Source organism: Mercenaria mercenaria, chromosome 10 (genome assembly GCF_021730395.1).
Source record: "Mercenaria mercenaria strain notata chromosome 10, MADL_Memer_1, whole genome shotgun sequence".
NCBI classification, from domain to species: Eukaryota; Metazoa; Mollusca; class Bivalvia; order Venerida; family Veneridae; genus Mercenaria; species Mercenaria mercenaria.
Window position 1 is genome coordinate 19,437,768 of NC_069370.1, and position 14,887 is coordinate 19,452,654.

At 38.1% G+C, this 14,887-nt stretch overlaps 1 protein-coding gene across 3 annotated transcripts in view; it reads right to left on the reverse strand.

Annotated features, from left to right (window-relative positions):
- LOC123559719 (pleckstrin homology-like domain family B member 1) overlaps nucleotides 1-14,887 on the reverse strand; it is a 204,683-nt gene that overhangs the window by 154,467 nt on the left and 35,329 nt on the right. For all 3 annotated transcript variants that reach the window (XM_053552415.1, XM_053552414.1, XM_053552413.1), the window contains exons 4-5: nucleotides 12,785-12,905; nucleotides 11,790-11,972 (exon numbers count right to left, since the gene is read on the reverse strand). In XM_053552415.1, coding sequence (XP_053408390.1) covers nucleotides 11,790-11,972; nucleotides 12,785-12,905 — 304 coding nt within the window. The remainder of the gene's footprint in view (nucleotides 1-11,789; nucleotides 11,973-12,784; nucleotides 12,906-14,887) is intronic.

Consider the following 14,887-nt stretch of genomic DNA (forward strand, 5'->3'; position numbering starts at 1 on the left):
ATAATCCAGTTTTACTGCCTTGCCTTAGTTCTAACTATTTCTGCTTCACTCCAGCAGCAGAATATTATCTAAGATTAAAAGTTCCATAAGGGTTTTAATTTTTACATTTTTAACTTTTTGTAGATGTCCTTTGGTTTTCCATTGATGTGCAGACCTATAACTTTATGTAGATGTCCTTTGGTTCACCACTGATGTGCAGACCTTTAACTTTCTGTAGATGTCCTTTGGTTCACTACTGATGTGCAGACCTATAACTTTGTGTAGATGTCCTTTGGTTCACCACTGATGTGCAGACCTTTAACTTTATGTAGATGTCCTTTGGTTTACCACTGATGTGCAGACCTATAACTTTGTGTAGAAGTCCTTTGGTTCACCTTTGATGTGCAGACCTATAACTTTGTTTAGATATACTTTGGTTCACCATTGATGTGCAGACCTATAACTTTGTGTAGATGTCCTTTGGTTCACCATTGATGTGCAGACCTATAATTTTGTGTAGATGTTCTTTGGTTTACCATTGATATGCAGACTTTTAACTTTATGTAGATGTCTTTTGGTTCACCATTGATGTGCAGACCTATAAGTTTGTGTAGATGTCCTTTGGTTCACCACTGATGTGCAGACCTTTAACTTTATGTAGATGTCCTTTGGTTCACCAATGATGTGCAGACCTATAACTTTGTGTAGATGTCCTTTGGTTTACCACTGAATACAGACCTATAACTTTGTGTAGATGTCCTTTGGTTTACCACTGATGTGCAGACCTATTTGTGTAGATGTCCTTTGGTTTATCATTGATGTGCAGTCCTATAACTTTGTGTAGATGTCCTTTGGTTTACCACTGAGTGCAGACCTTTAACTTTGTGTAGATTTCCTCTGGTTTACCACTGATGTGCAGACCTATTTGTGTAGATGTCCTTTGGTTTACCATTGGTGTGCAGACCTATAACTTTGTGTAGATGTCCTTTGGTTTACCATTGATGTGCAGACCTATAACTTTGTGTAGATGTCCTTTGGTTTACCATTGATGTGCAGACCTATAACTTTGTGTATGTCCTTTGGTTTACCATTGATGTGCAGACCTGTAACTTTGTGTAGATGTCCTTTGGTTTACCATTGATGTGCAGACATATAACTTTGTGTAGATGTCCTTTGGTTCACCACTGATGTGCAGACCTATAACTTTGTGTAGATGTCCTTCGATTCACCACTGATGTGCAAACCTATAACTTTGTGAAGATGTACTTTGGTTCATCATTGATTTGCAGACCTATTTGTGTAGATGTCCTTTGGTTCACCACTGAGTGCAGACCTATAACTTTGTGTAGATGTCCTTTGGTTCACCATTGATGTGCAGAGCTATACCTTTGTGTAGATGTCCTTTGGTTCACCATTGATGTGCAAAGCTCTACCTTTGTGTAGATGTCCTTTGGTTCACCACTGATGTGCAGACCTTTAACTTTGTGTAGATGTCTTTTGGTTCACCACTGATGTGCAGACCTATAACTTTGTGTAGATGTCCTTTGGTTCACTATTGATGTGCAGCCTACCTATACCTTTGTGTAGATGTCCCTTGGTTCACCACTGATGTGCAGACCTATACCTTTGTGTAGATGTCCTTTGGTTCACCATTGATGTGCAAACCTATACCTTTGTGTAGATGTCCTTTGGTTCACCACTGATGTGCAGACCTGTAACTTTGTCTAGAGGTCCTTCATTTGACCACTGATGTGCAGACCTATAACTTTGTGTAGATGTCCTTTGGTTCACCACTGATGTGCAGACCTATAACTTTGTGTAGATGTCCTTTGGTTCACTATTGATGTGCAGACCTATACCTTTGTGTAGATGTCCTTTGGTTCACCATTGATGTGCAGACCTATACCTTTGTGTAGATGTCCTTTGGTTCACCATTGATGTGCAAACCTATACCTTTGTGTAGATGTCCTTTGGTTCACCATTGATGTGCAGACCTGTAACTTTGTATAGATGTCCTTTGGTTCACCACTGATGTGCAGACCTGTAACTTTGTCTAGATGTCCTTCGTTTGACCACTGATGTGCAGTCCTATAACTTTGTGTAGATGTCCTTTGGTTCACCACTGATGTGCAGACCTATAACTTTGTGTAGATGTCCTTCAGTTTACCATTGATGTGCAGACCTATACCTTTGTCCTTTGGTTCACCACTGATGTGCAGACCTATACCTTTGTGTAGATGTCCTTTGGTTCACCATTAATGTGCAAACCTTTACCTTTGTGTAGATGTCCTTTGGTTCACCACTGATGTGCAGACCTGTAACTTTGTGTAGATGTCCTTTGGTTCACCACTGATGTGCAGACCTGTAACTTTGTCTAGATGTCCTTCGTTTGACCACTGATGTGCAGACCTATAACTTTGTGTAGATGTCCTTTGGTTCACCACTGATGTGCAGACCTATAACTTTGTGTAGATGTCCTTCGGTTCACCATTGATGTGCAGACCTATAACTTTGTGTAGATGTCCTTTGGTTCACTATTGATGTGCAGACCTGTAACTTTGTCTAGAGGTCCTTCATTTGACCACTGATGTGCAGACCTTTGTGTAGATGTCCTTTGGTTCACCATTGATGTGCAAAGCTCTACCTTTGTGTAGATGTCCTTTGGTTCACCACTGATGTGCAGACCTTTAACTTTGTGTAGATGTCTTTTGGTTCACCACTGATGTGCAAACCTATACCTTTGTGTAGATGTCCTTTGGTTCACCACTGATGTGCAGACCTGTAACTTTGTCTAGAGGTCCTTCATTTGACCACTGATGTGCAGACCTATAACTTTGTGTAGATGTCCTTTGGTTCACCACTGATGTGCAGACCTATAACTTTGTGTAGATGTCCTTTGGTTCACTATTGATGTGCAGACCTATACCTTTGTGTAGATGTCCTTTGGTTCACCATTGATGTGCAGACCTATACCTTTGTGTAGATGTCCTTTGGTTCACCATTGATGTGCAAACCTATACCTTTGTGTAGATGTCCTTTGGTTCACCATTGATGTGCAGACCTGTAACTTTGTATAGATGTCCTTTTGTTCACCACTGATGTGCAGACCTGTAACTTTGTCTAGATGTCCTTCGTTTGACCACTGATGTGCAGTCCTATAACTTTGTGTAGATGTCCTTTGGTTCACCACTGATGTGCAGACCTATAACTTTGTGTAGATGTCCTTCAGTTTATCATTGATGTGCAGACCTATACCTTTGTCCTTTGGTTCACCACTGATGTGCAGACCTATACCTTTGTGTAGATGTCCTTTGGTTCACCATTAATGTGCAAACCTTTACCTTTGTGTAGATGTCCTTTGGTTCACCATTGATGTGCAGACCTGTAACTTTGTGTAGATGTCCTTTGGTTCACCACTGATGTGCAGACCTGTAACTTTGTCTAGATGTCCTTCGTTTGACCACTGATGTGCAGACCTATAACTTTGTGTAGATGTCCTTTGGTTCACCACTGATGTGCAGACCTATAACTTTGTGTAGATGTCCTTCGGTTCACCATTGATGTGCAGACCTATACCTTTGTGTAGATGTCCTTTGGTCCACCACTGATGTGCAGACCTATACCTTTGTGTAGATGTCCTTTGGTTCACCACTGATGTGCAGACCTATAACTTTGTGTAGATGTCCTTTGGTTCACCATTGATGTGCAGACCTATACCTTTGTGTAGATGTCCTTTGGTTCACCATTGATGTGCAAACCTATACCTTTGTGTAGATGTCCTTTGGTTCAGCATTGATGTGCAAACCTATACCTTTGTGTAGATGTCCTTTGGTTCGCCACTGATGTGTAGACCTATAACTTTGTGTAGATGTCCTTTGGTTCACCATTGATGTGCAGACCTGTAACTTTGTGTAGATGTCCTTCGGTTTACCACTGATGTGCAGACCTATAACTTTGTGTAAATGTCCTTTGGTTCATCACTGATGTGCAGACCTACAATTTCGTGTTTTCATTTAGAAGTTGACATCCTTTGGTTTACCACTGATGTGCAGACCTATAACTTTGTGTAGATGTCCTTTGGTTCACCACTGATGTGCAGACCTGTAACTTTGTGTAGATGTCCTTCAGTTTACCACTGATGTGCAGACCTATAACTTTGTGCAGATGTCCTTTGGTTCACCATTGATGTGCAGACCTGTAACTTTGTGTAGATGTCCTTTGGTTTACCACTGATGTGCAGACCTATAACTTTTTGTAAATGTCCTTTGGTTCACCATTAATGTGCAGACCTATAATTTCGTGTTTTCATTTAGAAGTTGACATCCTTTGGTTTACCATTGATGTGCAGACCTGTAACTTTGTGCTGATGTCCTTTGGTCTACCATTGCTGTGAACACCTAGTATACCTTTTTGTTATCATGTAGAAGTTGATGGCCTTGGATTTACCATTGCTCTGACAGCCCATAACTTTAAAGTCTAGAAGTTACTGTCCATCACTTACCTTTTCTGTACAGCACTTCTGACTATAGCTTGCCTTCACTTTACCATCTCTATGTTAGAGTAATTAAGAGTTAGGTCAATGTTTTGGAGTAAAAAGTTTGAACATCACCAAATCATAGAAAGAAAGCATTGTTTTACATGAAAATTAAACAGCATACAAAACATGTATATTATTCTACAAAACTGTTGTCAATTCTCTCAAATATGTATTGAATTCCAAAAAGGGACAGCATGAAGAGGCCACACTTCTGGACAGTTCAGCGCCTTTAAAAACTCAACATTTTTAATATGCTGTTACATTTTTTCATTTTGATGCATTTGCAATAATGTGCCAGTGTTTAAACTTAACATAACTTTGTAAAACATTGTTTTTGACCAATTATTACATTTATTTCTTTACAAATGGCATTCTTTTTTAAAGGGGAACAACTCTTTTAGAATATTTTAAGTATCCAGTTTCTATGGGACAAAACAGTAAAACATGTATTGGACAGATAAGTTGTTTGTCAAGATGTTGTTTGTTTACTAAAAATTTCTGTTGTTTTGTGATGTACTGCTAAACCTTAAAACATTGCTTTAAACACATTTAAGTTGTAATGAAACTTATTATAACTTCTCTTTCTCCACTCGTTCTGACATGCCATTCCTGGCATTATCATAAACTCCTAGAATTATTAATGAAAACTTATTTTTAGTTACACCAAAGTCCATTGAAATTATTAAGCATCAAGTCTGACAAGCCCTGTAGCCAGAGATCTTCTTAACCTAATTACCTGTCATAATTTGTTAATCATCTAATTAACAACAAGATCGAAAATCAGTTTACAGACATTACAGGTGTTTGTATACCTTTCAATATAATTAACATATGGGAGGAAATGATAATTGGGTTTTAAATGACTTCAACTCAGCTTAGGTCATATGGCAAAACTCTAGTATTTACTGCTGGTGTAAGACCCAAGGTGTCCTATTATTAAGACATTATTTTAATGACCTTCTGTCAGCCAGCTCGATGGTTTATCTCTCATGCTGACCTAAGCAGGACTTGAACCCACAGGTAAGGTGCAGGTGACAGTTAGCCACTGAGGCCAAAACATTCAGTTCAAAACTACCATAGTAAGAGATTTTTTTGTGCACATATTGCATACACTAGGAGGTGTGAGGGGTGTTGCACACTTCATTGCCTCTCGTGAACAGACTCGGTCAAAATGAGTCTGTTATTATTTTGCTTGGCTGCATTCTATGCTTTCAGGGGACCTTCTTATAGACTGTTTAAATACAATAACTATATCAATAATTTACAATTTTTAATGTCTAGGTCTACAGAATATATATATAATCATGTAGTAAACATATTAAAACCATACATTGGCACAATATGCAAACAGCTGGGCAAGCTAAAAATTTCAGCAAAGTGACCTCCATCCAAAAGATCTTACAAGTACATTCAACAAACTTTACTGGGGTTGGCACTGGCTCAGTTTTCCTCTGGATCAATCAATGTATACTTGTGGACAAGCACAACTCTTCTGCCAACACCTACAATTTATCTTTAGCTTTTTTCTGTTATTTATAAACAAAGATGGGTACACTTCTGCTAGGTTTGAATGTGTTCCTTTGCAACAGATAGGTCAAGATAGGTGATATTATGACACACAGTATCTTTCATATCTACCTGAAAAACTTGAATACTTTGAATGAATACTACCATATAATATAATGATTCTGACTTTAATAACAAGCAATTTTTCTCTATCTTATATGTAATGTCAGCCAAACTCACCGGAACACCTTCTGTCCAGTTACCTCTTTGATACAAACTGTTATTATAATTATACTCATTTCATTTAAACAACAGCATTGAAAGCTTTATCACAGACTATCATGACACCACTTTGAGACAACTTATCATAAAACAATTCTCTTTTTATGCCAAAGATGTTGGGATAAGTCACTGTTTTATTACCTCATAGATCAGGGATAGCTAGATGAATTTCAGTAAGCTCTAGAGAAAAAACAATTAAATCACAGCAACTGTAAGCTTTAATTATGCTGAAGTCAAACATCTGTTTCACACAGATCAAGCTTCCTAGCCTGCAGCAGACGATAAAATTAAGGCATACACCTGGAAACCAAGGAATACCTGGTTACCTTGTGCAATATATTGATACTGCACATTGCATAAAGTTTTATTGCTTTTTCAGCTGAATTTCAATATATGGAGAAACCTGCTGCAGCATGGATGGCTTGAGCACTCGGGCTCATTTGAGCAATTCATGTGATTCCTTACCCATTTTCATATGGATAACTGGAGAATTTTGCTCATGCCACTGTGATGTTTTACAGTTGCTAAAACATTTTTTGTTGTACCTGTGTAGAACCACCAACCTTCCATAAGTCAGCTGGATGGCTTCCTCACATGAAGGATTCTATGCTCCGAGTGAGACTCGAACCCACATCGGTGAGGGGCAGTAATTTGAAGTCAGCAACCTTAACCACTCTGCCACAGAAGCCCCTATATATTAAACAGTGCTGAAGAAGTTAAGCGTATGCACACTCAGATGTGTAAAAACACCATAATATTATGTAGAAATAGGTTTCTGCTTGAAAGTGTCGGAAAAAGATAAGTTAAAGTTGGTTTGAATCTTCAGATTTAGCTTTTAAAAAATCAACACATTTTTATGTATATGTTTAAACTGTGTGCCTTTGCCTTTTACTGAAATCATGAATCTCAACTTCTCTAATGACTCTTCTATAAGTGTAGAGCCTGAGTAGTGATGTAGAGCCTGGGTACTGATGTGGAGCCTGGGTAGTGATGTGGAGCCTGGGTAGTGATGTGGAGCCTGGGTAGTGATGTAGAGCCTGGGTAGTGATGTGGAGCCTGGGTAGTAATGTGAAATGAAACAGAATTTGCCAAGACATTAGAAGCAAAACAAGAGCCATCTGTATCATCAAGACTCGACTATTTGAAAGCCTTTCACCTAATCACATACAAAAGCTTTAGCAACATTTTCTACCAGTTTAATATGAAACTTGCCAAGTGAGATAACCTTATGATGCCAAAGATGTGTGGAGAACCTGAAAACAGCTGGTCAAGTAATTCCTGAGAAACGTGTTACATGCAAAACTTTAAGCAAAATTTTGTTCAAAAAAAAAAAAAAAAGAGGCATAATTTTGACAAATTAAAAGTTAGAGTAATTAGGCATATCTATAATTATATTGCAATACAAAATAACTGAGAATTAGCTATTCCTGTTTCAGTAACAAAAACTAGATTTCAATTTACTCAGCAAAAATTTGTTGGAATACAGAGGGCAGGCATAACAATTATTTAACTGTTTGAAATGCAACTGTATAATGTTTATAATAGATACTCTCCTATGTTGGAGGTAGGTAGAAAACCACACTAATTAAAAACATCAAAAACATTTCTAGCAGTTCAAGTGTTGTACTTAAAGTAAATTATGCAAAGATTCATTCCCTTCAAAAAGCAACTTTTGTTTATTCAGGCAGAAGCCCAATCTTAGGTGAGGTAATATGTATTGAATGGCTAACTCATTTTTTTGCTTGGAAATTCGACTGCAACTTATAAATTGTTTTCTGTGTTACTAAGCAACCAACAAAATGTTCTCAAAACTAAATGCCTCCTTTTTCATAATCAAACATATTTCCTGCTGAAAACAGAAACATTTCAGACAGTTTCAAATTGAAGAAATTATTTTCCGATTATTTGTAATATATATCTGTCAAAGAATAAATGGCATTACATTATTAACAATTCCTCTTCCCAGCCGCAATTTTCTGCCACTTCTTAAATAAGACTACAGAAGTTACGTCCCTTGATTCTATTAGCTCAACTCTGTACCACACTTTATGTTTAAACTAGCATACTTTTCTCCCTTTAAGAACTAAAGACCCTGGTAAAAAACAAAAATACTCAAATCCTTACAACTGTTACCTGAAAATCTCTCTGTCAATATGTCTATGATCCATGCAGTTTTTTAACAACAGTCTAAAGCCGAAAAATATCTATTTTCAATCTGAATAACTTCATTAAACTACTAAAGCAAAAAGTACTGTTTTCCAATTTTATTTGATGATTATCAGGTAAGCTGTTTAAAACTTCTCTCGGATTTCTAACTACCACATGTACAACTCTCCAAAAGCAACTTAGAACTTTTTCATAACAAGTACAAGACCTCAGCCACACAGACCACAAGGTGATCTCTGGATTGGAAGTTGAATGCAATAAAATATCTCTGGATATAGTCATTCACACAGGAACACAATACTTAAGACAGGGCCCAAATGTCATGCATCATTCTTCTCTTGCATCTGATTGGTTGATTCTGAGCACAATCTTTTAAACAGACCAATGGCAAGTTTGCATTCTGAAACTGGTCTACAAACTCACCAAAGAGGCTGAACCCCTTCTCTGGAAATTTTTGGTCACAGAATTTCTGCCTAAACATACTCTTATTGCAACAATAAGCTCTAAGTCCCTAAGAGGGACCAAGCAAAACCAATTGAACAAATCTGAAACAGGTCTATATAAGAATGCTACAGACCAAATTTGGTGAAGATCAATCACGTGATCCATGAAAAGACATCATTCAGTCTTTTTGTTTTATTTTAAGCTTTGGTTGCCACATAAAGGAGTCAAGTAGAACCACTTGAACAAACTTGAGAGAGGTCAATACAAGGACTCTTCAGACCAAAGTTTGGGGAATATCTATATCTATCTAGTGGGTCATAAGAAAAATCCTCTTAAGATTTTTTTTTATAATTTTAAACTTAGGCAGCCTCTAACAGGGGCCATGTGATCATGAGAAGAAGTCATCCTGTGGCCCTTGAAAACAACTAAGCTGAACCATTGTAAAAATCTTGAGAGAGAACCAAATTTATGCAACAGACAATGTTTTGTGAAGATCCATCAAGAGGTTTGTGATATTACCTCTGACCCTTAAAAGGGGCTAAGCAGACCCACTTGAACAAACTTCAAAGGTCCATACAACGATACTACACATTAAGTTTGGTGAAGATCCAACAGGTTGTTCATGTGAACTCATTTTTAAGGACTTTTTCTATGCCCCAAAATTAGGTCAAGTGAAACAGTATTAACAGACTTGAGAGAGGTGCATATAAGACAATAATTTGGTGAAGATCAATCAAATATTTCAGGAGTGTTTTTTTTTTCCTATTTTTCAGCTCCAGCTGTCCCTAAAATGGGTCAAACGGAGCCATCATAACAAATCTGACAAAGGTATACGCCAGTATGCTGCAGACAAAGTTTAATAAACAAGAGGACCATGATGGTCCTGAATCGCTCACCTCTTCCCACATGACCCAGTTTTGAGTATGACGTCGTTTTTTTCTATTATCTGACATAGGGACCTAGTTTTTGAGCTCATGTGACCCAGTTTTGAACTTGACCTAGATATTATCAAGATAAAAATTCTGACTAATTTTCATGAAGATCCATTGAAAAATATGGTCTCTAGAGAGGTCACAAGGTTTTTCTATTATTTGACCTAATGACCTAGTTTTCAAAGGTACGTGACCCTGTTTTGAACTTTATCTAGATATCATCAAGGTGAACATTCTCACTAATTTTCATGAAGATCTCATGAAAAATATGGCCTCTAGAGAGGTCACAAGGTTTTTCTATTTTTATACCTACTGGCCTAGTTTTTGACCGCACATGACCCAGTTTCGAAACTGACCTAGATATCATCAAGGTGAACATTCAGATCAATCTTCATGAAGATCCATTGAAAAATATGGCCTCTAGAGAAGTCAAAAGATTTTAATAATTTTAGACCTACTGACCTAGTTTTTGACCGCTGTTGACACAGTTTCAAACTTGAACTAGATATCATCAAGATGAACATTCAGACCAACTTTCATACAGATCCCATGAAAAGTATGGCCTATAGAGAGGTCACAAGGTTTTTTATTATTTGACCTACTGACCTAGTTTTTTATGGCACATGACCCAGTTTCAAACTTGACCTAGATATCATCAAGATTAACATTCTGACCAATTTGTATGGAGATCCATTCATAAGTATGGCGTCTAGAGAGGTCACAAGGTTTTTCTATTTTTAGACCTACTGACCTAGTTTTTGACCGCACATGACCCTGTTTCAAACTTGACCTAGATATCATCAAGATGAATATTCAGACCAACTTTCATACAGATCCCATGAAAAATATGGCCTTTAAAGAGGTCACAAGGTTTTTCTATTATTTGACCTACTGACCTAGTTTTTGACGGCACGTTAACCACTTTAGAACTTGACCTAAATATCATCAAGATGAACATTCAGGCCAACTTTCATACAGATCCCATGAAAAATATGGCCTCTAGAGAGGTCACAAGGTTTTTCTATTATTTGACCTACTGACCTAGTTTTTGATGGCATGTGACCCACTTTCGAACATGACCTAGATATCATCAAGGTAAACATTCTCACCAATTTTCATGAAGATCTCATGAAATATATGGCTTTTAGAGAGGTCACAAGGTTTTTCTATTTTTAGACCTACTGACCTAGTTTTTGACCGCACGTGACCCAGTTTCGAACCTGACCTAGATATCATCAAGATGAACACTCAGACCAACTTTCATACAGATCCCATGAAAAATATGGCCTTTAGAGAGGTCACAAGGTTTTTCTATTATTTGACCTACTGACCTAGTTTTTGAGGGCACGTGACCCAGTTTCAAACTTGACCTAGATATCATCAAGATGAACGTTCTGACCAATTTTCATGAAGATCCATTGAAATATATGGCCTCTAGAGAGGTCACAAGGTTGTTCTATTTTTAGACCTACGTGACCCAGTTTCGGACTTGACCTAGATATCATCAAGGTGAACATTCTGACCAATTTTCATGAAGATCTTGTGAAATATATGGCCTCTAGAGAGGTCACAAGGTTTTTCTATTTTTAGACCTACTGACCTAGTTTTTGATGACACGTGACCCAGTTTCGAACTTGACCTAGATATCATCAACACTCTGACCAACTTTCATTAAGATCCCACAAAAAATGTGACCTCTAGAGTGGTCACAAGCAAAAGTTTACGGACGCACGGCAGACGCTGCGTGATCACAAAAGCTCACCTTGTCACTATGTGACAGATGAGCTAAAAATGCCAACCAGCAGATTCAGAGAAGACATTTAAGTAGAAATGTTGATGCAGGACACTGGATCATCCATCTACACTAACAGTTCACCCTGAACAAAGTTCAGTATCTGTCTATTTCATCACAGAATGATTAAACTTTTCTCAACTTTTCTTACCTTGAGCCAACCTTGTTGGCATGGTAACCAAGGTTCCATCCATGTAACACTGCTTAGCAACAGGAACCAATGTAATGATGCCATCCTGATTTTCAATGTAACAATGTTCTTTCTCCACTCCTGTGCCAGTTATTGTAATATCTGGTGGGAGAGAGGCCTCAACAGTCCCTATATTTGTTCTTCCTGTAAGACATTGATGTATTATGTTGCATAGAAACAGCAATCGGCATAAGTCAAACATCTGAGGAAGACCACATAGTCAAGTTACACTAAAGATTTTTCTGCTGAAACTTTAACATCTTTTTTATTGTTCTACTTTACTTGCATAACTTCCTGTGGTTGCCACAAATTTCACTTCAGGGACCAGGATAGAAGATAGTATCGGTTGATACTACAGGTCTAAAACCTTGAACTTCTTGTTTGTTTAGTTGGGTTTAACGTCACAACGACACAATTATAGATCATATGGCGACTATCCAGCTGGTGGAGGAAGACCTCATGTGCCCCTCCTTGCATTATTTCATCACAGGCGGTCACTTGGGTAGAACCACCAACCTTCTGAAAGTCAGCTTGATGGCTTCCTCATATAAAGAATTCATCACCCAGAGTGAGGCTTGAACCCACATCGGTGACGGGCAAGTGATTTGAAGTCAGCGACCTTAACCCTTTGGCCATGGAGGCCCCTTTAAACTCCACGAGCGCAAGAGTACTTTAAAGGTCTCCTCATGTAACTTTTTGTATAACAAGAACCACTGATGCAGCTCAAATCATGGTCCCAAAACCACAGCTTTAACAAACTTGGTAATATAGAACTTTATGCTATAAGTAAAATATTGTTGCATGTTAAAACCATGCAACTTTGAAAAACTAGGTAAGTCAATTTGTCATTCAGTGCCAATATAAGTAACAAAATAGTTAATACCATTTTCAATATTACCATGAAAATCTTGAATGAACTGGATCAAACTTGAAAAGTGTGAGAAGTCGTACTTTACCTTGCTGTAAGGGAAGAATAGTGACGGCTGTAGAGAAGCGTCCACTACCAACACTGACCAGGTGGGGCTGGTCACTCTGGACTTTGACCACATTCTCTGTCTCAGTTATCTGCACTTGGTCCTAAAACATGTCAATTTGTATGTGATTAGGATCACATATTTAATGCCAAGATAGGGAAAAGGGGGTGTATTAAAAATGTTTGTAAAAGTAGTTTTTAACAGTATTCAATGATATAATTGTCATCAGTTTACACACCCAGTGTTTCCCTGAATCAACACTAACATCCCTGTATCAATTATAGGACAACTGACACAAGACATGTTGTCTTAGTCTAAGCTATAGAGAGGATACCACATTGTTCAGAGTTCAAGCTTAATTCTCACTACCAAGGCAACTTCACGTATTAGTTATGTCAAATAAGTTATATAATGAACAAGAGGGTCATGATGACCCTACATTGCTCACCTGTTAACTCAACTTTTTCTTGCCTACCTAGCAAGGAAAGTATACATTTGTCAGAGCACGCGCCAGGCATAGATATTCCTGTCTTTCCTTGGGAAAAACCTTGTCTAAAACAGAGTACACTTAGGTGACATCACATAGTACTGGCACTATTGTGACATCATAAACTATATAAATAATGTCAGGAAATACTCAAATCTATTTGTCTCCATGATCTATTTTTAACGTGATAGGCAAGAAGAAGGAGCTGAGTTCAATAAACGCTTGATGCCCCCAGTGTGCCTTGTCGATGGATTTTGCACCCAAGTTCAAAACAACAAGGTCAAGGTCAAACTGAGGTCAGGTGATGTTTGAAGATGAGGAATGGTGACAGTTTACATCTGTATTAGTATCAATTCATTCTTGTAAGGGGTACTGATGCTAGACGAAACGGTCCCAGTTGGTTAACCAAGAGATGGCCCATATAAAGCAACCTAAATCCAAAATGAAGTCAAGGTCAAGGTCAAACTGAGGTCAGGTGATGTCTGAAGATGAGGAATGGTCACAGGTTACATCTGCATTAGAATCAAGTCATTCTAGTAAGGGGTATTGATGCTAGACAAAACGGTCCCATTTGGTTAACCTTGTACGGAAGGATGAACGAACAGACAGGACAATCACTATATGCCTCCTGCATCAGTAGATGCTGGGGGCATAAAAATGATCTAACATGTTCGCCTGTGTAAGACAGATGTTTTCCCTACCCTCGTGACAGCTTGGATAAAAGACCACTGTCCCTCGGGTAGGGAAAAGCCTGTCTTAACAGGCAGGCATGTAAGATCCTTATAGTCTTGTAATCATCAAGATAAACTTTCTGACCAAGCTTCATGAAGACATAAATGTGGCCTCTAGTGTTAACTTGCTTTCCCTTTGATTTGACCGGGTGACCTAGTTTTTTCATCCTACATGACCAAGTTTCGAACTTGGCCTAGGAATCATCAAGATAAACATTCTTACCAAGTTTCATGAAGACAGGGTCATAAATATGGCCTCTAGAGTGTTAACAAGCTTTTCCTTTGATTTGAGCGGATGACCTAGTTTTTGACCCCACATGGCCCAGTTTCAAATTTAGCCTAGAGATCATCAAGAGATACATTCTGTGCAAGTTTGTATTAAATCAAAGGATAAATGAAACCTCTATGTAGATGAAAGGGCCAAAATAGAAAATTTTGCACCTTCCAGGGGCAGAAACTCCAGAACCCATATAGGAATTTAGCCAGTTTTTGAACGCTTATGTGTGTAAGTGTGGTTAAAATCGAATGTAAAAATGTCACTTCTATGTGTTTAGAAGGTAAAAGTAACAAAGCCGCCCGCTAAGCTCAGTAGGGAGAGCGTTGGTCTACGGATCGCGGGGTTGTGAGTTTGATCCCCGGGCAGGTCGTATGTTCTCCGTGACGATTTGATAAAAGACATTGTGTTTGAAATCATTCATCCTCCACCTCTGATAATTCATGTGGGGAAGTTGGCAGTTAAGTTGGCAGATATGTAGAACGATGCTTTCAAATATTACTGAGATTTTTAGCTTGAAAGTAGTAAAACTTTTGACCAAATCTGGCTACCTCCAGTTTGTATTTTACTAAGGAGTCAGGAAATTTCATTCA